The sequence below is a fragment of the Neofelis nebulosa genome, chromosome 8, assembly GCF_028018385.1.
Source record: "Neofelis nebulosa isolate mNeoNeb1 chromosome 8, mNeoNeb1.pri, whole genome shotgun sequence".
Taxonomy (NCBI): domain Eukaryota; kingdom Metazoa; phylum Chordata; class Mammalia; order Carnivora; family Felidae; genus Neofelis; species Neofelis nebulosa.
In genome coordinates this window covers 3,408,964-3,433,227 of record NC_080789.1, presented here as the reverse complement: position 1 = coordinate 3,433,227, position 24,264 = coordinate 3,408,964, and the positions used below count along the sequence as shown (strand labels likewise).

The 24,264-nt window shown below is 60.3% G+C and overlaps 1 protein-coding gene across 2 annotated transcripts in view; it reads right to left on the bottom strand.

The window, feature by feature from the left end:
* CELSR1 (cadherin EGF LAG seven-pass G-type receptor 1) overlaps positions 1-10,267 on the bottom strand; it is a 139,472-nt gene extending 129,205 nt beyond the window's left edge. The window contains exon 1 of one of the 2 annotated variants that reach the window (XM_058740985.1): positions 6,548-10,267. In XM_058740985.1, coding sequence (XP_058596968.1) covers positions 6,548-10,166 — 3,619 coding nt within the window. In that variant the 5' untranslated portion in view covers positions 10,167-10,267. The remainder of the gene's footprint in view (positions 1-6,547) is intronic. The other variant, XM_058740986.1, reaches the window with a different exon arrangement.
* Between the last annotated feature and the right edge of the window lie 13,997 nt (positions 10,268-24,264).

The window sequence follows — 24,264 nt, the reverse complement described above, 5'->3', positions numbered from 1 at the left end:
GCATGTACACACACATAAACGCACACGTTGCGTGTATATGTCTGTGTGCATGGGTGTCTGTGTCCACACGTGTGTGCATGTGCATGCGTGCATATGTGTGCATGTATATGTTTCTGTGTATGTGTGCACATGTGTACATGTGCGTGTATATGTGCATGGGTGTCTGTGTCCACGTGCATGTACACGTGCGTGTATACGCACACTGCGTGTATGTGCGTCTGTGTGCATTCATGTGTGCATGGGTGTCAGTGTCCACATGTGTGTGCATGTGCATGCATGCATATGTGTGCATGTGTGTGTTTCTGTGTATGTGTGCACATGTGTACATGTGCATGTATGTATGCATGGGTGTCTGTGTCCACGTGCACATACACGTATATGTACATTGCACGTATGTGTGTCTGCGTGTGCATGCATGTGTACATGGGTGTCAGTGTCCACACGTGTGTGCATGTACACGTATACATACATTGTGTGTACAGGTTTGCACGGGCGTCTGCATATTCACATATATGTACGCATGCATTCATATATGCACGTGCACACACGTGCATTTATGTATGTCTATGTGTGCGCACAGGTGTGTATATGTGTACGTGCCTGCGTGTGTGTTTACGAAAGAATCATGGCCCCTCTCCAGGATGTCAGGAGACGCTCACGGGAGTGACAAAACAATAAAGGGCTGGTGATAGGCTTTTCCCAGCTTTGGAATGTTCACACCCAAAAAGGGGAACCGATTACCAGGTATCCACAAGTTCTTACCTGAAGCAAAAGCATGAGAATGCGGCTCTGGAGTACACCCTCCACCTCGGGCCAAGCCCCCAGCAAGGCACGGGAGGGACCCAAAGTGGGGGGTGGGGGACATCCTGCCTCTGCGCCAGCCCCCCTCCCCCGTCCCCCACGGGAGGGCAGAGGAGCCGCTGTGCGGTCTCTGCAGGCAGACCCTCCCCCCACGCCCCTCTGGGTCGTTCCACGAATGACCCATGGATACTACAGAGCACCTGCTGTGTACGGGGCCCCAGGCTCACGGGGGGAAAGCAGAGGGGGTCCCCGTCATCCCCCACAGACTCTGACCCTTACAACCCGGGACCCCCAACCCTTCCACACTTCCCCAGGCCACCCCAGTTACCCTCCCGAAGCAAACATCCAGAAGGCAGGTGGTCACTTACCACACCCCTTCAGTAGCCAGGGATCTAATCCTACGGCTTTCATGTGACCCTACGTGTTCAGGTCACAGGACCTGAAAACACCAGAAAACAACTGCCCCCGAGGCGGTGAGCTGAGGAGAACCATGCCAAACTCAGGAATATTTTCCACACGCTCTGCCCCACACGATAAAATCTACTTGTGTTGGCATCCGAGTGCTGGCAGGGTGGAAGCCCGTGGCCCCGAGCCACACGACACAGCCCAGGTGCGACCTGCTGCTTGGCCCAGGCACCCAGCGCCCACTACCCGCCTCCTTAACAGGTTTCTGCTCTCGGGTGTCACAACGGGCGCGTCAGCCGGGCCCCAAGTGGACTTTCCGACGGGCACCACGTCCTGGACGGAGCTCAGGCGTCACCAACAAACCACCAGAGCTGGTCTATGTCCACACGTGATCTCTGTGCCACCCCCCCCCGACCCCCCCCCCCCCCCCCCCCCGCCACCTTCCAAAGGGCTCACCTGCCTGTGATCTTTCCCACGTTAACAAAATAGTTTCCCTCGGGCTCCTGGGTGGCTCAGTCTGTTAATCGCCCAACTCTTGATTTTGGCTCAGGTCACGATCTCATGGTTCATGGGCTCGAGCCCAGCATCAGGCTCCACAGCTGGCAGTGCAATCTGCTTGGGATCCTCTGTCTCCCTCTCCCTCTGCACACCCCCTCCCTCCCCCGCTGACACGCACTCTGCCCTCAGACTCCCCAACAACCACGGGTGACCCACTCTCGGAGTCTCACTGTCCCTCGGCCCCCAGCCGGCTCTCTCCCAAATCTCCCCTAACAGCCACCAAAACCCCCACAGGTCAGGGGCTCGGCCACACCCACTCCCCTGCCAGGAAGGCGCTTCAGCTCATGATGGGAGCGGGAGTCCCCACACCCACCCTCTCCTGCACCTCCCTCCTCTTGAACTCTGTTCTGTGTTTGTCTGTGTTTATCTGATCATCCCTAGACCACAGGAGCCACACTGGCTCTCCAGGGCCTGGCACACATTAGGTGCTCGATAAAAGAAACAACTCTCCCAGGGCCGCCTGGGTGGCTCAGTTGGTTAAGCGTCCCTGGATTTCGGCTCAGGTCATGATCTCACAGTTGGTGAGATCGAGCCCTGTGTCCGGCTGTGCGCTGACAGTGGGTAAGCCTGCTTGGGATTCTGTCTCTCCTCTGGCCCTCCCCCACTAGTTCTCCGTCTCAAAATAAATAAACCTAAAAAAAAAAGAATAAACACTCCTTTGTTTCTGAGCCAATGTTTCTTTTTCTTTTTTTTTAATGTTTATTTATTATTGAGAGACAGAGAGACACAGAGCGTGAGCGGGGGAGGGGCAGAGAGGGAGACACAGAATCCAAAGCAGGCTCCAGGCTCCGAGCTGTCAGCACAGAGCCCGACGCGGGGCTCCAACCCACGAACCGTGAGATCACGACCTGAGCCGAAGTCGGTTTGCCTAACCGACTGAGCCACCCAGGCACCCCAGTGAGCCAGTGTTTCTAAAAGTATGTTAGCAAGTGACTATCCCCAGAGTTACCGAAGCCCTTGGATACTAACCAGCTTCGAGCAGCACCTAACTTTTCTGGAACAGTCTGTGTCACTGGAGAATCCAGTGCAGCAGCTCAAACGGCTTGAGTTGGCCCATCCTTTTCTCACTGTGAAGTCTGGGAGAAAAACAGAAGACCAAACACCCAGACGCTGCCTGGTACGGGGCCATCTCTTTATTTCCTTGTTTGCAATCGCCTATTTAAAAGTCCCTGCGATATCTTGTATTTAACTAGGCAAAATACCTTTTAAAATTTATCAGGCCTAGACGACTTCATGCCATATACTCCCCACCAAGGTAAACAACAGAAAGGTTGCTCAACCTTATTTCACCGAGTTTCACTCTTTTCTGGCACCCCTGAGTGATCTGTCCACCAGTCATTCTTAGCCCACACAGGCTACCTTTCCCACACCCACAGGTCCGCAATGCCCACAAATGCAGGGTCACTTCCCACCAAGTGCCGTGTTCCATAAGGCACGGCTGAAGGCCCTAACCCCGCAGGCACACGCGTGTCCAAGGCGGATTAAAAATGTGCACGTTCCTCCAAGACTGACATCTGGAACGATTAAAGAAAAGTATTTGGTAGCACCCGGGGGGCTCAGCCGGTTAAGCGTCTGACTTCGGCTCGGGTCACAATCTCATGGTTTGTGAGTTTGAGCCCCGCGTTGGGCTCCCTGCTGTCAGCACAAACCCCGCTTTGGATCCTCTGTCCCCCTCTCTCTCTGACCCTGCCCCCCCCATCAAAAATAAACAAACATTGGGGGAAAAAAAAAAAAGCAAGCATTTGCTGCTTGAAGGATCCCATCGGGTTATCAGTCATAAAGCTTCAAACAATGCAAACACCGCCTTTCTAAAACGTCCAGAGTAAGGTCCCAATCACAGAATTTTAAACCTCGTTCAAAAACCGTCGCATAGACAACGAACATTTTGTACCGCTGGATATCATCCAAGAACGGCAGGTACTTGTACGTGACCGTTTCAGAAGTCAAAAACATTTTCCGGGGGCGCCTGGGTGGCTCAGTGGGTTGAGCGGCTGACTTAGGCTCAGGTCACGATCTCGCAGTCCGTGAGTTCGAGCCCCACGTCGGGCTCTGTGCTAACAGCTCGGAGCCTGGAGCCTGTTTCGGATTCTGTGTCTCCCTCTCTCTGACCCTCCCCTGTTCATGCTCTGTCTCTCTCTGTCTCAAAAATAAAATAAACATTAAAAAAAAAATTTTTTTTTTAAACATTTTCCGACGGTGTCTTGGTCCCCGGGGGCCACGTAAAACCGCCCATGCTATCTCCTCACAGTCCAAAGGCTCGTATTGTAGTGAATAAAACTCCCGGCCAGGCCAAAGGAACCGCCCTCCTCCCCCTACACCCCCCTGCACCCCAGCTCGGGCACCGCCCCCAGGTGCACCTTCCCCGGCAGGCCCCTCTGCTGGAGGCCCCCAGCCCTTCCTGGCCTGGCTCCCACAAAATCCTACTGCCTGCCTGTTCCATCCAGCCCCTCCAGGGCAGTCATAATGCATCAGAGGCTTTAGGGCATGGCTGTAAATCCAGGAAAGCCAATAACACTTCAGTGAAAACGGCGCGTCAGTCCGAAACAACAGCTTTCCCCATTGTTCCTTCACAAAACCTAAGAATCCACCTTGGCTCAGTCGGAAGGACTGATCTTTCGGTGCCGTGTTGTTTCTACACAAAGCTGTGCTGTTTTGCAATTACAGATTTTCCAGTTTCCAGTCATTGGCTTCTCGGGGAGCTATAAAGAGCCGTCAAACGGCCTGAGGTGGTAGATCATCCGGAGGTGAGGTGATCTATATTCAAACCATCCCGAACCAGGGATCAGGCACGGGAATATTCGGTTTCGCAAGTAATTCTTCGAGAATTTCCTCTGAGGCAAGAGGCAGAACACGGCTCACCTCCCAGATACCAGAGGAGTAAGTGTCAGTCCAAGTGCGAGAGTTTATAAAACTGCTCGATGTCCGATCAGAACCCAGTTAAAGGTAAACACTGTTTTCCGGGAGGGGGAATCAAGACTTGAGGCCCAGGGCCCGAGTGGCACAGCGTTATGTCGCCACAGGATCAGAGCCCAGCACTGGGTCCCTGAGACGCTCATTGCGGAGCACAGATCCCCAACCCACCTTCGACTGTGGTCCCCACTACAGGCCCTCCAGGCGGGCAAGCCAGCGCTCAGTAACTACCCTCTTGTGAATGAAATCCATCCTAAGCCCTGTTATCCGGCTGACGCGGTGGGGGGGAGGGGGCACATTCCTGATGCTTCAGACACACAAAACATCCACCCTTCCACACACACCGCTCCCACCAAAGCCCCGTGTGTCCCCTGTGAAATCAAAACCCTAGGATGTTGCCAACTCGCTTTCATACAGGCTCTCTCCACTCTGCTTCATCCCGCAGGTAAAGTTGTATAAGAAAAAACAAAACCGAGCAAAGGGGCATTCAGGAAAAGAGCCCTTTTTTTTTTTTTTTTTTTTAATTGGCCATTACTTGGAATATCCATCACCCTGGTTAACAGTTTTCCCTGAGGGCCTATTTATTCCCCGCTCTCTGCCCAGATTCGTATTCTCTGCCTGTAATTCACAACTTCACAGAACGTGAAATATCCACTTGCGGATGGGCTATACCGCCAAAATTCATGTGGATGGGTTGCACCACCTTTCCCAACTGGATCTGTAGACTCCAGACCTTATAAGCAAACCGCAGAAACTGGAAACAACCGTTTGCCACCCAACCCCGATGGCCAACTGTGAAGACAAAACAAATCGGAAAACTAACTTTTTAATGCTGGCAGGGCTCCCACAGTGATCCTGGATCGTAATGATTTATTGTTGAAATAAGTCAACCGAAACGTTGACTCAAACGACCCACGGATCCAAGCCTTTCCTGGTGACAGTTTGGTCTCATCCTTAAGGTCACCTGGCCGCGCCAGCCGACCACGTCTCTAGGCATAGGTCCCTTTGAGAAGCCGCCGTGTCCCCCGGTTCCCACACCCTCTATCTGTCCCCCTCTCCCTGGCCCTGCGGGTCCTGCCTGGCGCACGGGGGTCAGCAGCACAGAGGACTACATCTCTGCTGCCAACCAAGCACGTGCCCGGCTGAGCCGAGACCGTCTTAGTCTTCGGCGCGCCTCCAGCCCCAGAGAGGGCCAGCTGGGTTCCCACACCGGCTCCGCCGCCGAAGCGGGCAGGCCTCTAAGTAACACCCAAATTACAAGTCCGCGTCCAGGAGCAGAAGCCAAGATCAAACGAGGCTACGCTTTTCAAAGAGCTCCCAGACAGACAAGCACACATGAGCCGGATTGTTATTATCTGGAGGAGACAGAAAAGAGACACCAAGGGAGCTAACTCCAGCCATATTACAGGGTGACTCAGGGAACCATCCAGCAATTTCCATCCAGCACACGGGGCGGGCAGTGACCTTTGATCTTCCCAGACAGGGGGAGGGATGGCTGACTGCCGAGCATCTCCAAGCACACCAGACAACCACTCAGTTAACCCTGGAGACCAGGTTTTAATAGCACAATCAGGAGCCACAGCCCGCTGAGCAAAGGGCCAAAAAGCCCTGGTCTTGAACTTGAAGCAGCCCAGGCCTGCTCCCAGCAAAAATGCTGTGGGAAGCGGCGTGGGTACCCCTCCCACTCCCTTGGCCTAAGTGGGGAGCACGCCCCCAGCCCGAGGCACCAACCTTCCAACCGGAGGCCACAAATCCCCAAAGAGCTGCCCGGGCCCTGCCCAAATGCGCCCCGGCATGCCGGGCGGGCCCCTGGCAGGTCCCCGCGGCTCGTGGCCCTCCAGGCGGCCTGGCGGGAGCCCTGCCGGCCACTCACCGGAAACAGACACCTCCATGAGCGCCTCCAGCGGCCGGTTGTTGTCCAGGTCCCGGCTCAGCTGCAACTCGCCGGTGGCAGGGTCCAACAGCAGCAGCCGAAGCTCATTGCCCTGCAGGAAGGTGTAGTTGAGGCTGTCGAAGAGGTCGGGGTCGTGGGCCGGGATGCGGCCGATCACGCCGGTGGGGAAGCTGTTGGACTTATTGGTGACGTAGTTGTTGAAGAGGATGTGGAAGTCGGGCAGCACTGGCGGGTTGTCGTTCTGGTCCAGGAGGCGGATGTGCACGGTGGCCCGGCTCACGAGCGGGGCGGACGTGGCCTGCACCACCAGCACGTACTCCCGCCGGACCTCGAAGTCCAGCTCGACCAGAGCACGCAGGTCCCCGCTCAGCAGGTCCAGCTGGAAGACCTCGGGCACGTTGCCCTCCACGATCTGATACATGATCTGGGCGTTGGGGCCTTCGTCGGGGTCGTTGGCACGGATCCTTGCCACCACAGAGCCCACCGGGCTGTTCTCCTCCACGAACAGCTCCAGCTCGTCCCGTTCGAACACCGGGGGGTTGTCGTTAATGTCCAAGACGCTCACCTGGACTTCCACCGAGGCACTAAGCGGGGCTGGGCTCCCCCGGTCCACAGCCAGGGCCCGGAGGTTGTACACGGCCACGTTCTCCCGGTCCAGCCGGCGCTGGGTTCGGATCACGCCGGACGTGGGCTCGATGTAGAAGTCGCCGTCACCATCGTCCCCACCCTGGAAGGTGTACAGCAGGCGGCCGTTGGGGCCTGAGTCCCGATCCGTGGCAGACACCTGGAGGACGCTGGTGGACGGCGGCACGTCCTCAAAGACGGAGCCCTGGTAGAAATCCCGCAGGAAGCGGGGTGCGTTGTCGTTGGCGTCGAGGATGAGGATCTCCAGGGAGGTGGTGTCGGACTTTTGGGGGATGCCGTTGTCCCGAGCGGTGATGGCCAGCGTGTAGGCGGCCTGTTCCTCGTAGTCCAGCTCGGTCATGGTGTAGACGGTGCCCGTGTCCGGGTCGATGCGGAACTGGGGAACCGGGTCCTCCAGCACGTAGGTGATGCGCGCATTCTCGCCCGTGTCCTCATCGGTGGCACCGATGACGGCAACGGAGGTGCCCACCGGCCGGTCCTCGCTGACGCTCACCGTGTAGTGTGAGCTCTGGAAGACCGGCCGGTGCGTGTTGGCGTCGGTGACGTTGATGAAGACCTGCGCGGTGTGCGAGCGCGTGCCGTCGGACGCGCTCACCGCCAGCACGTACTGCCGCTCCTGTTTGTAGTCCAGCGGCAGCGCCAGGGTGATGAGGCCGCCGCCGCTCTGGCTGCTGAGCGCGAAGCGGTTCCGAGTGTTGCCGCCCGTGAGCTGGTAGGTGATCACGCTGTTGGCGTCCCGGTCGCGGGCCCGCAGGGTCAGCACGCTGCTCCCCACGGCCGCGTCCTCGTTCAGACGCAGCTCGTACACCGGCTGCGTGAACATCGGGTCGTTGTCGTTGACGTCTAGCACCGTGATGGACACGCTGGCGGAGGAGCTCATGGGCGGGGAGCCATGGTCCACCGCCTCCACCCCGAAGCGGTAGTGTTCCACCTCCTCGCGGTCCAGCTCAGCACACACCGTGATCCAGCCAGAGCTGTTGTGGATCTGGAAAGGGAAGTCCGCGGGTGCCGCGGGGTCTTGGGGCCCGGCCCCAGCACCGCCCACGGCGGCCGAAGCCGTGTCCACCAGGCGGTAGCGCAGACGCGCGTTCTCCCCCGCGTCCGCGTCCACGGCCTGGATGTGCAGCACCGAGTGGCCCAGAGGCACGTTCTCCAGCACGGCTGCCTGGAAGGGGCTGCTCACAAAGATGGGGGCGTTGTCGTTCACGTCCAGCACCTGCACCAAGACCAGCCCCGAGGAGTTGATGAGCGGAGGCCGGCCCCCATCCTGGGCCTTGATGCGAAGCGTGTACTCCCTGATGGCCTCAAAGTCCAGCGGGTTGATCACGTCCAGGCTGCCGCTCAGCGAATGCAGGTAGAACTGCCCCTTCAGGTTGCCGCTGACGATGCTGTAGTGTATGGCCGCGTTCTGCCCCTGGTCCCGATCGCTGGCCTGCACGCGCAGCACGGGCGTGTTGACTGCCACGTCCTCGGGCACCTGGACCACGTAGCGCTTCTCGCTGAACTGGGGGTAGTTGTCATTGTCATCCTCCACCACGATGTGCACGGTAGCTGTGGCGCTGAGCGGGCCCGGGTTGCGGCCCTGGTCGTTGGCCTCCACCAGCAGCTGGTAGGCGGCCGCCTCCTCCCGGTCCACCGCCGCGCGTGTGCGCACCACGCCCGAGCGCGAGTCGATCTCAAACACGCCTCCCGCACCCTCCAGCAGGCGGTAGCGCATGTTGGCGTTGGAGGGCGCATCGCCGTCGGTGGCGCGGATGGTCAGCACCTCGTAGCCCACCTCCAGATTCTCACGCACGCGCTCACGGTACTCGGACTGCTCGAAGACGGGGCTGTGGTCGTTGGTGTCGCTGACCGTGACGGTGAGATAGGTGGCGGCCGAGCGCCGCGGTGAGCCGTGGTCCACCGCGCTCACCTTGAGCACGTGCGTGTCCTTGGTCTCGCGGTCCAGTGCGCGGGCCGTGCTCACCGCGCCCGTGGCGGGGTCGATGAGAAAGTAGCCGTTGGAGCGCTCATCGAACAGTGCCTCCATCTGGTAGCTCAGGCGCCCCGCCTCGCCCTCGTCCGGGTCGTGCGCGCGCAGCTCGATGACCCCGGTGCCCGCTGGCTCGTTCTCGGGCACCGATACCTGGTAGCTAGGCAGCGGGAACTGCGGGGTCGTGCTGCCGCCAGCGCCCCGCCGAGCCCGCCGCGGGCCCCCGGCCCCAGCCTGGGGCCGGCTCGGCGGCGACGGCGACGGCGACAGCGACGGGGAGGGCGTCCCCGCGGCCGCCTCCAGCGCCAGCTCCACCTGGATGGCGCCGGCCGCGCGCCGCAGGGCGCACAGCAGGCGCAGGCGGGCCGAGCCCCCCGGCGGCAGGCAGACGGGGTGGCGTGGGCAGCGGGGGCCAGGGCGCGGCGGGCAGCTGCAGGCGGGGAACGTGGTCAGGGCCGCAAGTGCCGAGTGCAGCGTGGCCCCGCCACCGCCGCCGCCGCCGCCGCCCGAGGCCGGGAAGCAGAGCGCCGCGCCGGGCCCCGGCACGGTGAGCACAGCCCGCGCCCGCAGCTCAGCGCTGGGGGCCCGTCGGCTGCGGGGCCGGGCGGCGCAACCCGGGCCGTGCGCGCGCACCCTCAGGCGGAGGCTCAGTGCCGTCGGGGCGCCGCGGGCGGTCAGGCGGACGAGCAGCGGCAGCGGGCGCCCCCCCAGGCGCACGCAGCCCCGGGGCCCCGCGCCCGGCCCGCGCCGCCTCCCCGCCAGTCGCCCGTCTCGGCTCACGTCCAGCAGCTCCCGCAGCGCCCGGGGCGTGCGCGCAGCGTCCAGCGCGTAGGTCCAGCCGGGCCCGAGGGCGAAGGCGCGGGCGCCGCCGGGCACGCGCAGCTCCCAGGCGGCAGCTCGCAGCCCCAGCGCGGGCAGGGCGGCGGCCGCAGCCAGGAGCAGCAGCGCGGGCAGCACGGCCGGCTGCGGCGGCGGCGCCATGGCCCGGAGCCCGAGCCCGAGCCGGGCGCCCGAGCACAATCCATGCACCCGGCGCGGCTCCGCATGCACCCGGCGCGGCCGGGGGAGGGCTCCTGCGCGCCCGGCGCCGGGCCCTCGGGGCGGCCCGCGCCCTGCCTCCCCGGGGGCCCCGGCGGGGACACCGGGGGCCGCGCTCCCGGTCTCCCCCGCAGCTTCCACCTCGAGAGCACTTTGCGAAAGTTTGCGAAGTTGGTTTCAAGATGGCTCCTCTGCGCGTCCCGGGAGGGCGCCGCGCATCAACCTGCGGTGGCGGCGGCTCCGGGCGGCTCCAGGTGGCTCCCGCGCGGGCTCGGCCGGGCGGCGTGGGAAGCGGGGCGGGCCCGGGCAGGGCGGGGGCAGCGCTCCGGGAGCGGGCTGGGCCGCTCCGCGCCGCTCAGACCCCGGCGGCCGGCTGCTGCCTGGGCGGTGCGCTCGGCCCGCGCCCCCTCTGCCCGCGCTCTCCCCGCCCCCGGCCCCGCCGGGCCCCGCCCCCGGCCCCGCCGCGTATTGTTCGGCCCCGGGGGGGAGCCGGCCCGGAGGTGCGCGCCGGGAGGATCGCTATGGAGACGCGGGGGCGCAGCCGGGGCGGGGGCTGGAGGCCGGGCCCACTCCCCCTGCGGCCTCCCACCCGGCCTCCACGGGAGGGGCGGGGGGGGCGGGGCCGAGGGAGCCCGGCCGGGAAAGGCGGGGCAGGGGGCCCCCGGGCGGCCGCTACCAGTGGGGCGGTGGCTCTGCTGGTCCCTGGCTGGGCGCGGCCCGGAGCGCCCCCCCCTCCCCCCCCCCCCAGCCTACGCCGGCAGAATCGGTCGGCGGATTCCGCCGCGCAGGTGGGACCCGGGAGGGGACAGAGGGGTGCGGAGGTGCCCGGGAGGGGGCCGGATTGCCCGTCCCGGGTTGCGGACCGCGGGTAGCGCTGGAGTGCGGTTACACGTTTACAGCAACATGCCGGAGGCTAAGGTGCTTTTACCGCCGCAGAACTTCCCTGGGCTTGGAAACGCGATAGGCAACTAAGCGAATCCGGGTCCCACTGGGTTTAAAGCGCAACTTTTAAACGAAAAGGAAAATGACCCGGGTTGACATTTGGGAGTTGGCGTGGGGACGGCGGAGGCGCCCGGTCCGAGCGTTCGCGGTCGCGCGGTCCGGTCGGGGGGCCTTCTGGCTCCTCCCGCAGCGCGGCGGCCGGGGATCGGGGAGCCACCTGCGGGCGCTTTGTAAGTGTGACAGCACCCCTTTCACCGCCTCCACGCCCAGGGCCTCCTGCGGGGAAAAGACGACACAAGAGAGCTTTAGACCTGACCAACGCACCGCCGCCTTGTGCGGGAAACGGGTGGACATCCCACCCCCCCCCCCCCCGCCCCGCCGTCTCCTGCGGAGCACAGCTTGTGGGGCGGGGGGTTAGGACTCTACCACACCCCACCTGCGGCGAGGCTTTAGTATTGTGCCACCCCTGGCTGGCACGCACTCGCCCTCCGGAGAACTCTGGGTGCCAGAACCCCAGTCCAGCTCCTAGGCCTGTCAGTGGCGTCTCTCCTTCCCAGAAGGCTCCCTGGGTCAGTCGGGTAGAAAGATCTGGGTGAGAGGTGTTGCGAGCAGGTACTTTTGACAAGAGAGGTGCTCGCCCCCACAGTTCCAGACTGAGCACAGGTGGGGTAGGGGTCAGCAGAAAATGACGAACTCCACCAATAGCGCTCAAAGCTACTGGATACAATATCTTTAGGCTGAAGCCAAAAATGAGCATTTTCTTCCCATTAGCAACGACTTAAAGAGGTTATTATTAGCCTTAAAGGTAGATTTGCTTTAGAATCTTTTAATCTGGGAGTTTCCACTGGCAAGCCCTTTCGGGAAATGTGTGCATGGAGGGAGGGGAAGGAAAGAGAGCAGTCCATCATCCCTCAAGTGTGACCGTCCAGGACCTCCTTCCTCTTGGTTGGGGAGGATCAGATAGCAGGAGTTTTCCACTGGGGAGGACAAGGAGGATCCCGAGCCCAGAGTTTTGCAGTGGAAAGCTCCAGGCCAGGGTGAGGGGAAGGCAGAGAGACTGGCCGGAGAGAACCCCAGAGTATTTCTCAAAAGGAACTTTAAATAGGTTGGGTTGGGGTTTATATAAACAAAGGGCTCTGCTGCACTGTGCCTGCCGGATTTTGAAAATTCAAATGCAGTGAATGAGTTTGGGTGTGGGCATACTTTCCCCGAACAAGACACCTGCAGGCTGTGAGGTAACCGCCAGGGCCACTCTGAGCCACTTCCTGGTCCCAGGGTGGGGGGAGGAAGGAACGCATGGACAGACCTGGCTAACATGATGTCCCGAGAGAGCGAGCGAGCGAGCGAGCGAGACCCCAATGTTCCGTTCACGTGTGGGTTCCCAAGCAGGCCCACACTGCGTGTTTAGGAATGCGCACAGAGGAAAGATTCAGAAACTGCAAGGAGGTGATGTGAGTGTGGTCAGGAGGAGGGCTGGGCAGCGGGGGACGTCCAGTTCTGGACAGGGCTAGCGGCTTTATGATCCTACATCGAACTCCGTGCACAGGCTTTATGCACCTTTCTGTACGCACAGGCACTGTGTCTGCAGTGTTAACGAATGGGGGTGGGGGGTTGCGGAAAACAGGCTGCAGCTGGGGTGGGGGGTTGCGGGAAAGCAGGCTGCAGCTCACGGAGTGACCGCAGGGGTTCTAGGTGCGTCAGCGGAACACGAATCCGAAAGGGCTGGCGCCTCAGAGGGGTCGCGGTCCAGTTCTGACTCTAAGCGGTTGTGTGACCTTCGCCAGGGCCTAACTCTGGAGGAGATACTGGAAATAAGAGTAGTTTGGATTCCTCGCCTCATTAGAGGATTATTAAGACCTGGTAGGTGCACCTGGCTGGCTCAGTCAGTGGAGCATGGGACTCTTGATCTCAGGGTTGTGAGTTCGAGCCCTGTGTAGGGTAGAGATTACTTTAAAAAACAACAACAACAACAACAACCACAGGGCTGCCTGGGTGGCTCAGCCAGTTAAGCATGGGACTTCGGTTCGGGTCATGATCTTGCGGTCCATGAGTTCGAGCCCCGCATCAGGTTCTGTGCTGACTGCTCAGAGCCTGGAGCCTGCTTCACATTCTGTGTCTCCCTCTCTGGCTCTCCCCGCTTGCACTCTGTCTCTCTCTCTCTCTCTCTCTCTCTCTCTCTCTCTCTTTCTCAAAAACACATAAACTTAAAAAAAAAGAAAAGACTGCATAAAGAGGCTGGCACAGGCCTGGCTCTGGAGCAGGTCTACTAGGGCTAACTTTTCCTGCTACCCTGTCATCATCGTCACTGAGCACCAGGTCATGGTTGTTTGCTCACTTCCTCGGTGGTCCTGGCTGAAATTGTGCACTAAGGGGTGCATGCCCATGCCCGTGCTCATGCAGAGGCAGGGGCTGTAACGTTCATGCAATTTCCCAGGGGGTCTGTGCTCCGCCCCTGATCCGGTCCACTCTCAGTGTGTTGACCGAAAGTGAACTGAGGTCAGGGGGCAAAGGCATACGCCTGGGGGCTGGCCTGTCCTCTGGTGGCTGTACCTGAGGGGCTGAGCCCCGCCCACCTGCCCTTCCCCCTGGGGGTGGCTCCAAGCAGGAGTCCCTCCCCGCGGGTCCCCACCTTGTCTGAGGATGAGCATCCACTCACTGACTCTGAGGCCCCTCCTGGGGGTGGGGGTGGGGTCACATCAGAGTGGGAGGGGCTTGGAGGTTAGCAGTGGTGCCCGTGCCGGAGAGGCCGCTTGTCTATTGGTTTATGTGCCTGGAGGGGCTGCCACTCCTGGGGTCAGGGGCTCAGTGACTCCTAATCGATGTTTATATTTTGCACACGCCCCTGACGTGTTTCACGTGAATTGAGTGCTTTAAAAAGAAAAACAGGGGCGCCTGGGTGGCTCAGTCGGTTAAGTGTCCGACATCGCTCAGGTCATGATCTGGCGGTCCGTGAGTTCGAGCCCCGCGTCGGGCTCTGTGCTGACAGCTCAGAGCCTGGAACCTGTTTCAGATTCTGTGTGTCCCTCTCTCTCTGACCCTCCCCTGTTCATGCTCTGTCTCTCCCTGTCTCAAAAGTAAATAAAACATTAAAAAAAATTTTTTTTAATAAAAAAAGAAAAAAATTTTAAGGCAGAGCTGTGGATCCCTAGCATTGTACATGTTCTGGAAAGCATCTTAAAACATTTTTTGCTGGGGGCTCGAATCAGAACCCACATGAATTCTGGACTCTGTTCTTCACACAGTAAATCCCTGAGCCGATCTTTAAATGGGGAGGAGGCAAAAAGAAACACCCCAGTGGTGAAAGCCAGAAAGCAAGTCTGGGCTGGGGCTTGTTATTTGGGGTGGAGGGAGTTCAGAGGGAACAAGCTCTTGCAAACAGAGTTCATCAAGCCCCTCTTCGCTCCCCGGGGCCCCTCGCCTTGGGTGGGGTTTGACTGGTGGGAAATCCCGAGAAAGTCCAAACTCAGAACAAAGACGGGACCTCAACTGAATTAGAAGGTTAATAGAAGTGAGGGGGCAAAGGGAGTTTAGAACCTAGTCTAGAATGTTTCGTGTACGAGGGCTTTCCTGAATGACCCCGTATCGTTCGTGACAAAAAATAAAATTGTTTTCCTGGTTGGAAGTTACCAGAATCTTCTAAATAGAAGTGCTGTGGTTTCTCTCAGGCCCCCAGGCCCTTGGACTGGGGCTTGTGGCCACAGGTCTTGTGTCCTGACCTACCACGGCATCTCTGGGGAGCCCAGGGTTGAAGGCAGCAAGGGGCCCCTGTCCCGCCCTGGTCCTCAAGCCCACGGAGCAGGTCCTGGGCAGGCCCACCTGGGCCCCCTCAGGCTGCACTGGCCTCTAGTGGCCGAGCACAGTCACTGCCCCACCGGAGTCTCAGAGGTGCCCGCCTCCCTCCCTGCACAAGGGGCCCCCAGGTGCCCTCGGGGAGCAGAGCGCCAGCCGGCAACAGGCCCTCGTGGGCACCTGTGCACACGTAACGTAGGCAGTGGAGCCCTGAGAGACCGCCACCCCTGCTGGCCCGAGCAGGCTGGGCCATGCGGCCTCCTGACTACACCGCCACACCTGGGCTCCTGGGACTCAGCAGGTTAAGGTAAGGGGGCCCCTCCCCCTCTGCTGGATGCTTCTTAAACTGAGGCTCACAGCACATGGCAGGGGGCGGAGCTGGCACTCAAACACCTTAGGTCCCCAACCCGCAGGGAATGACCCCGAGGCTGGCCGACCAGGAAGGATCAGATCCAGTACCCGAGCCCTTGCAGGGGAAGGGAGCAGGTGGAGGGGCTCCCGGGGACGGAGGAAGGCCACAAAAGGCAGGACCAGAGCCGAACGGAGACCCCGTCCGTGGTGGGAGTGGGGGAGGCAGATGCCACTGAAGACTGGGTACTTGGCTGACGTCCACGGTGGCGAACGTACTTGTATCTGTCACTGTTGTTCCCAGCATCACAAAGCCAGTGGGGGGAAGCCCATCGTCTTAACTTGATTATTTCCACCACCACCTCCACACCCCCCCCCCCCCCGCATATCTCCCTTCTTTTTCAAAAAAGATATATTTCACACACCGTAAAATTCACCCTTTTAAAGGTGTATGACTCAGTGGTGTTGAGTGCCTTCGCAAAGCTGTGTAACCATCACGCTGTGGGATTCCAGAACGTTCCCATCACCCTGAAAAGAAGCTGGTGCCATTAAGCAGTCACCTCCACCCCCCACCCCACCCCTGTAGCTCCCTCCTCTGCTGTCTGCCTCTGTGGGCACTTCCTATAAATGGGACCCTACGATGTGCAGCCTTCCATGGCTGGCTCCTTTCCCTGAGCATCATGCTTTCAAGGATCATCCATGTTGTACCACGAATCAGGGCTTTGTTCCTTTTTAGGGCTGCGTAATATTCCATTGTATGGCTAGACCACATGTGTCACCCGTTCATCACCTGATGGGTATTCAGGTTGTTTCCACTTCTTGACTATGAACAACCTCTCTTCCTTTTTTTTTTTTTAACAATTTTTTTTTAAAGTTCCGCCCTCAGTGCAAAGCCCAACACGGGGCTCAGTCTCACAAACCATGAGATCACGACCTTAGCCGAAATCAAGAGTCGACACTCGGGGTGCCTGGGTGGCTCAGTTGGTTAAGCATCTGACTTCAGCTCAGGTCATGATCTCATGATTCATGGGTTCAAGCCCTGAGTCAAGCTCTGCGCTGACAGCTCGGACCCTGGATCCTGCTTCGGATTCTGTGTCTCCCTCTCTTTCCTCCCCCCCCCCCAAAATAAATAAACATTAAAACATTAAACATTAAAAAAAAAAAAGAATCATACACTTAACCGACTGAGCCACCCAGGCACCCCATAACCTCCCTTGCTTTTAAATGGAGGGGGGAGAAGGCAAGACCTTTCTCCCTAAAAAATCGCACGCAGTCTTTTTTGAAATTATTTTTTGTTTGTATATTTTGACATTGTGACCACAGCCACACTGTCATCAATGGCTCTCAGGGGACTTTCCTGGGGGACTTTCCTCGGTCCCTTCTAGGTCCAGGGAGGGGCGCTAATAATGCCCCAGGCAGGAGGGGGGCAGAGTGAGGTGGGAAGCCAGTGGCCTCTGGTTTTCTGCCCCTCCTCCCAGCACCCGGGCCTGTGGAGAAGGGCCTCCCACCCCGGCAGCGAGAGGCCGGGGATACACCAGCTCTCCGTTCACTGCCCCCCGGTAGCCTCCTTCCCTCCTGTGTGCATGCACGCATTTATTCCTTCTATGTCCATTCAATGACATGGCTAACAAAACAGGCAGCACCCTGCCCTCACCTGGAGAGGTCAGCCTGTGGGAGAATACAGACAATTAACATAAGGAAATATTCCACTTTGGGGGAAGAAAATAGAACAATGGTGACAGAGTGGCAGGGGGGAGGGGCAGGCAGGTGGGCTATTGGGGGGGGGGGGAAGGGATCTGGAAAGGCCTTTCAGCCAGGTGACAAAGGAGCCTGCAGGACATCTGGGAGAGGCACACTCAGGGCAGGGAAGATCGGCCAGTGCAAAGGGCCTGGGGCAGGAGTGTGTGCGCTGGGGGTGTCTGAGGCCACTGTGGGTAGAGGACAGGGAGTGGCAGGGGGTCACATGGACCACAGCCAGGACTTTGGTTTTTCTCGTGAGTCTGACAGAAAGACCTCAGGCAGCGGAGTGCAGGAGAGAAGGGTCTGTGCTTTCAAATCGTCACTCTGGCTGATGGGAGGCAGATTCGGAAGCCCACGGTCTGGGCTTCCTGATGGGACCGCTGGGCCGTGGAGGTGGGAGGGCTGGGGTGCAGAGGGGAGTCCGTAGGACTTGCCCCTGGAGTGAAGGTGGGGGTGGGGATGGGGGAATTAGGAGTCATCAGGGTCCCGCCCAGCATGGGAGCCCCTCCCTGTCCTCCCCACTGCACACCGTCTCCCTCTGACTCAGCCTGGAGAGCACTCACCGGGGTCCTCCTCCTTGAAGCCTCTTTGTCTACAGAAGGGCCCGTCAAAAAAAAAAAGAAGGGCCCCCGTTGGCAGGTCAGACTTGTCCTGAGAACCCTGGGCTGTGGGGAGGCGGAATGGAAAAGTCCCCCGTGTCTCCCTCAAGAAGCCTCCACCTCCGCACGTCCCTCCTGGAAGGAAGAGGGTGACCTGGGAGGCCCCCCTCCTTGTTTGTTTCTCTCGCTCCGTTTGCAACGTATTTTTGGGATGCAGGGAAGATAACCTTGGGCAAGAATGATTCCATTAGTGATTGTGAGGGAGACCCGGACAAATAAAGAAAGTTCCCAAATCCTAATTACGTCTTCTTAAAAACAACAAAAAAAAAAAACGGGGGGCGGGGGGCGGGGGGGAGAAAGCTCTCTGCACCCGGGTCACAAAGCTTGGGAGCCAATCCTGTCCGTCTGCCTCCTCTGCATGAGTCCCCTTCCCAGGGGACTCATCTGAAGGACAAAAGCATGCTGCGGGGAGGGACGTGGCAGCCGAGAAGGACCAGCCCCCGGGAGCAGTGGCTGAAAGATGGGCACTATTTTTGCCATTGTCATGATGGAATGTCCGCTCCTCCCCTCCCCCCAGCCCCCCAACACTCAACACCAGAGGCCAGCCGCCTGCTGTGTGGATGTGTTGGAAACACAACGCAGGCCTCCCGACTCTGGTCACCCAGAGAGCCAGGGAAGACCAGCCGCTCAGAGGACAGGGGAGGGGGCCACGCTGGGATGCTGGGGCAGGACAGGGGGCAGAGAAGCCTGGCCCGGAGCCTGAAGGAACCTGGCCACCTCTGGGCTTCCCCCAGGGCCTGGGGGCGGGGCCACCTGGCCTCCACGGGAATCCCAAATTCCAGGAAGCGTGGGAACTCTGGCCATCTGGCAACTGGGGGTGCGGGGGACAAGCCTAAGACCCATGTGGCTTCCAGGTGAGACGTAGCAGCCCTGAGGAGCCACCAACACCACTGGGCTCCCGGTCCCCAGACCTGCTAGGGAGAAGAGGCATCCCCTCATCCTTCCACGCCAAGGGAGGGTTTAGCCGAGACCTCCAGGGAAAAAGCCAGCCTGAGGTCCTGGAGGCTCTTGGAGTCGTGGAGGGGTGGGGGCGGGGGGGATGGGGCTCTGGGTCCGCCCCCAGGCAGCAGGGGAGCCCCGGGGCCCCACCAGCTGTGCCGGCAGGGGAGGGCCCTCCCAGGGGCAGGGGTGATGAGTCACACCCTGCTGGGACTTGGTGTGCGTGCTGAGTCCTGCAGCTCTTGAAGGAGAGCAGACCCTGCCCTGATCAAAAGGGAAAAAAGGTGGGGAGGACACCATTAACAGGCCAGAGCCACCGGGCTTGGGTCCGGACGCAGGAGGCGTGCTCGGCAAGTGTGGGCCCTGGGCGCCCACGGAGCTAAGGACAGCAGATCCAGGTGACGTCCGCAACTGGCCGCCGCCTGCTTGGGGGGGACCCGAGGACAAGGAGGGGCTGTTGCCCGAGGCCTCGTTTCCTACAGGTTCCAACTTCTGTCAACGTTGGTTAATTGGTTGCTTTGCAGGATTTGAGGCACATGTGCCTGTCTGTCCACCAAATCCGCTCATTTGCCCGCTCGCCCAGGGAAGTGGGTGCGGCCGCCTCTTCCGACCTCACCCCTGTGCAGAATCCACAGCGAGTGTTTGCTGGGGGCTCTGTCCCTGTCGGGGGCGGGGGGGGCGGGGACGCTGGGCAGGGACAGGAGCACCGGGCAGGGAGTCGGAGGCCTGGCAGTGTCGGGCAAGGCCCTTCTCTTCTCTGGGCCTCAGTCCCCTCTGTGAAATGGGCTGTATCCATTTCCCGTGGCTGGCGTAACAGCATCCCACAAACTCCGCGGCTTAAGCCACGCGTGTACTCTCCTGCGGGTTAAGTGGAAACGGCAGCAGCTCTGCAGCCTTCCTGGGGGTCCCGGGGAGAACCCATTTTCTTGCCTTTCCCAGCTTCTTGAGACCACCCACCTCGCGTGGCTCGCGGCCCCTCCAAGTTCAGAGCCAGCGGCGGCCAGTCGCCACAGCCTCTCCTACGTTCCTGGGCTCTGAAACCGGCTCTCTGGCCTCCGCCCTTCCACGGTCAAGGATCTGATTACATTGGACCCCCCTAGACGACGGAGGGCAGTCGCCACATCTCAAGGAGGCTCTCCTTGTGGAGGGAACTGCTGACCAGCAGCCCGAACTCCACCTGCAGCCTTAACTCCTTTGCCACCAACAACATAGTCGCAGGTTTGGGAGGTTAGCACGTGGGCATCCAGAACGGGGACACTCTTTTTGGCTGCCATGTGGGGGTTAAGCTCGGGGCTTCCGCGGGGAAGCCCCGCCCCCGGCCTGCCAACGACAAAGGACCGGGCAGTGCTGTCCACAGAAGCCTGAAGTATCCATTCGTCAGCAGTCACTCCTGACCACGGTGTTTCTGGGAAGAAAAGGAGGCCTTTGTCCCAGAGCAGAGGCCAGGAGCATTCCCGAGGCTGGTCCTCTGAGGGGTTCCACCGTGACCCCTAAACCTCACACCGAAATGTTTCCTAGGGCCAAGACTGGGGGGAGGGGTGCGGGGTGAGGGTGCTGGATTTCATCCGGGCCACACACCACTGCGGAGGACCTCCCTGTGCCCAGGTCTGTACTGGATGTGGGGCCCATGGAATCTGATGTGCTGGCCTGCCCTCGCAGAGTTCAGTCTACTGAACACATCCTGGTCAGAATACTGTGGGATAAAACCAGGGGACAGGGTCACTCCAAAGAGAAAGTGAGGGGGAAAGGTGTCTGAGAAAGCTTTCCAGGGTAGCTGGGTTTTGCCGTGTGAGTAGGAGTTCGCCAGGTGGATGGGAATATGGAATTCTAGCTGGAGGCAAAAATTTGTGCCAAAGCATAAAAGAAGAACAGAATACTCTGTGTGTGTGTGTGTGTGTGTGTGTGTGTGTGTGTGTCGGGATGGGGGGAGAGCATAAGCAGTTTGGTATTACTGAGGGTGAGATGTAGGGGGCAGGGGTTGGGGTGAGGTCAGAGGCAGGCAGGGGCTGGGTTAAGAAGTCTAGCCTTTACGCTATAGGCGATGGGGGTTTTTAGCTGTAGAGGGATGTGGTCAAGGACCGTTGGGAGAGCAGTGAGGGTGGGGAGGAGATTGACTTACAAAACTAGTCAGTCCCCACCATGGTGAGGTGGTGCCCAGAGAGCACGGGTACAGATAGGATTTCTGCTCCCTGTGACATAGGAGACCCCAGGCTGGGACAGGTGAGAGGCGGGTCACCCCGAAGCCCCGGCCAGGAGTTTCCTAGGAGCAGGGAGCAGGTGACCTGCCCCAGGCATCCAGTCCCACGAGAGTTCTGCTCTCTTGTCTTTCTTATAGACAGAAATTATGGCATTTGAAAGTCACTCCTTTGACTAGCGTCCTGCTCATGAGCCCACTGTGCAGCATAGCTCCTCCGGGAGGCCGGCTTGGCGGTGACAGGTGGAGAAGTGGGCTTGGCAGATGCAGCCTGGATCTGGGTTCCAGTTCCGCCGCTCTCCGGCTGCGTGCCCAGGGAGGAATTCCATCTCTGTTTCTTCCGCTGTAAGGGTGTCTGATTTGGCTTTTACCAACTCCTGCTGAGGACTCGCGATTCTCCAGCTCCACTGACGTAACGATACTGCCTGATCTCCCCCGTGGGAGCATCACCCACGTGCAAAGGGCCTCACAGGGGCCGGGCAGCCTGCCCAGGGACACGTGGTAGGAACTGGCCCAAAGGCCCTCGCTCCCGGCCACCTCGGGCCACTGCGGAGCCCAGGACCCCTCGGAGATGGCCCCTTTGCAGCATGACGAGACTGTCACCCGCTGCTTACCTGCTGCAGGTCTGTGTGAACCAGGCTGTCGTGTCTCTGGTCGGTTTCAGCTCTGGTTTCCCACCGAGAAGGTGGGCGGACGCAGCAGCTGGGAGCCCCCGCTTCCCCCCCAACCCGGTGAGGGCGAGACGGCCTGTCCTTGTCTGGTCGGCACCACAGAGGATCAGCGGCAGTGATCGGAGGGGCCGAGGTGCACACCCAGGTCCCTCAGGCTGCCTTCCGTCCCCCTTCCTGCACCTCCCCGGAGACCAGGGGCCCTCATGAGCCGCCCGCAGCCTCCTGCCAGGGAGAAGGGGGTGCAGAGCTGCAGCAGGAGGAACCCGCTCTATGGCGGGGCACCCCAAGGGCTGGGGCGTGCACACGGGGAGGCGTGGGGGTCACCTGAGCCTTCCCATCTTAAGCAGCTGTGCACAAACACACACGAATATACGCACAAAGAAAATCACAAATACCTGCTGTGCGAGCCTCCTTCTGTCCCTCTCTCCTGCCGCTCAGCCTCTCTGTGCCCCTGCCTTCACGATCTCTCTCTGGCCTGTTTTCTCTGCTTCCCCGTGTGCTGCGATCGGCCCCGGCTCCTGAGCTGGCCCCTTTCGGGCGGGGCATCCCGCGTGGTCCCGTCATCAGGGTGAGGTGGAGTGGCGAGGGTTTGCACAAAGGTGTCCGGCCGAACGGGGATCCCCCGCGGGCCTGCTGGCACCGGGAAGGGGCCGTCACACAGGGGCAGTGGCAGACGGATCACTGGAGGTTCATTCATCCTCTCGGCCCCTCGTTACACCGGGCGTCGTGCATTCTGCGATGTGACTTCTCAGCTCGTTGGAAGGGGGAAGCTGTCTCCCCGCGGTGAATCTGGCGGACGACCTCATGACTAGTTTTGGCCCATAGAATCCAGTGGCAGAGCTGCTGTGCCCGTCCCAGCCTGGCCCCTAAGTGCCCCAGGCCCCTCTGCTCTCCTGCCGAGCCCTGCGCACCTTGGGTACAAGCCCGACCGTCCTGCCGGCGGATGACAGAGCATGGGGAGCAGGGAGAAGCTGGCCCAGCTGGAGCCTGGGAGCCCGGCCACGAGAGCAAAGCCGCGGACTGACCCGCAGTGACAGCAGGTGCACCAGCCAGCCCAGGCCCGCTAAACTGCCCGACCAGCCTGCAGACTCCCTCCTAAGTTTTTTTTTTTGGGGGGGGGGTGGTTGTTACGCAGCAATGGATAGCTGATACAGGCACCGTACGCACGCCTGTGAGTCACGGAGATATACGGCGGCGGGAGCAGCTCTCAGAGGTGTGGGGCCTCACTGTGACTCCAGCAGGGCCCCCAAATGTGGCCGTGGCCCCTCAAGAGAAGCGTCCTCGTGGTCAAGAACATGGCTTGGGTGTCCCATACGTAGACCCGAGCCCGAACACAAGATCCACCACGCCGTGGCCAGGCTCCAAAGGTGGCCCCCAATGAGCCACCTCTCCTGGTGCCCCCACCCTAGGTCGGTCCCCTCCCACGCCAGATCCGGACCGGCCGCCGATCTCGCAGCCAAAGTGGCTCTGGGCCAGGGCCAGACCTAAGCCATCGGGAGATCTGGCAGCTTGGGACCTCCCATTGTGGGAAGGCCGCTGACCATCCCCGTGAAGAGAGGCCCCGTGGGGAGGCCCTCGTGGCTGAGGCACTGTGGAGAGAGAGGCCACCCAGAGGCCGTCAGGCTCCAGCTAAGTGACAGAAAAGCCGCTTGGACAATCCACTCCCGGCCACCATGTGACTGCACTTGCGTGACAGACCCACGAGCAGAACTGACCGCCCAGCTGAGCCCAGCCAACCCACGGAGCCACGAGAAGTAGTAACAAAGTGATGTTTTGCCTGAACTCTACTGCCCTTCGCAAACTGTGACCCTCAGCCCACGAGGGCGGCCTCCTTCCCCCGAGCACCCAGGAAGAGCGGCTTCAGAAGGACGCTTCTGTCCCCGCTCCAGCCATCGGGGTTGCAGAAACGTGGGTCTAGTCTTAGCCCTGTAACACGTCTTCCCAGAATGCACTCTGAGGTCACTTCCCCCGTTCAAGGGCCCCCGCCGTCCCCTCCCGTCTGTGCCTCTGGAAAGGGATGGTTAGGGTTCTAGTTGTACTTTGAGTGTTGCCTCCCCTGGGGGTCCCCCAACACCTTCCCCAGCCTCTGAGGCGGCCAGGGTGCTCCTTCTCCTGTGTTCTGCTGCCCCCTGCATTTGTCCGTTACAGCCGTCAGCGCCCCGTGTTGCAGTCTGCCCCAAAGGTGACCTCTGAAGGCCAAGGCCAGCTCTTCCCATCAGGTGGCACCGAGCGGGGGGGCCCGGGACAGGGGAGAGGACCAATCAATCCCCATGGGATGAGTGAGGCCAGGCCTATCTCCAGGGACAGAGCCCCGGGGACATGGGTCCAAGCAGGGCTGGGCTGGAGACAAGTGGACGTGGACGGTGTGGGACGAGGCACGCCTGGATGAGAGGAGGTGGGCGTGAGTGGGGCCGGAAAGCCCTTGGGACGACGGAGCCCAGGCCTGTCCTCGGGGATGGGAGGGACGGGCACCCTGTCACTGTCGTAAAGGCTCTTTCATTATGGCCATCTCCAAAGGAGCTCGGTCGGGTCGTATCCACGCTGCCTGAAACAGAGGGGAAATCCGGCAGTTTTCTAGATGGAGTCCAATCAACGTGGCCAGCTGGACCTACTCTGGGAGCCTCACCAGCAGCATCCCAGCGTCTCCTCAGGGCTCCTTCAGCACGTGCCCCCGGGCACACCCACCTGGCCCCCAGCCCACCCCTGCGGGCTGTCACCAGGAAGGCAGTGCCGTCGCAAGCCTCCGATGTCTGCAAACA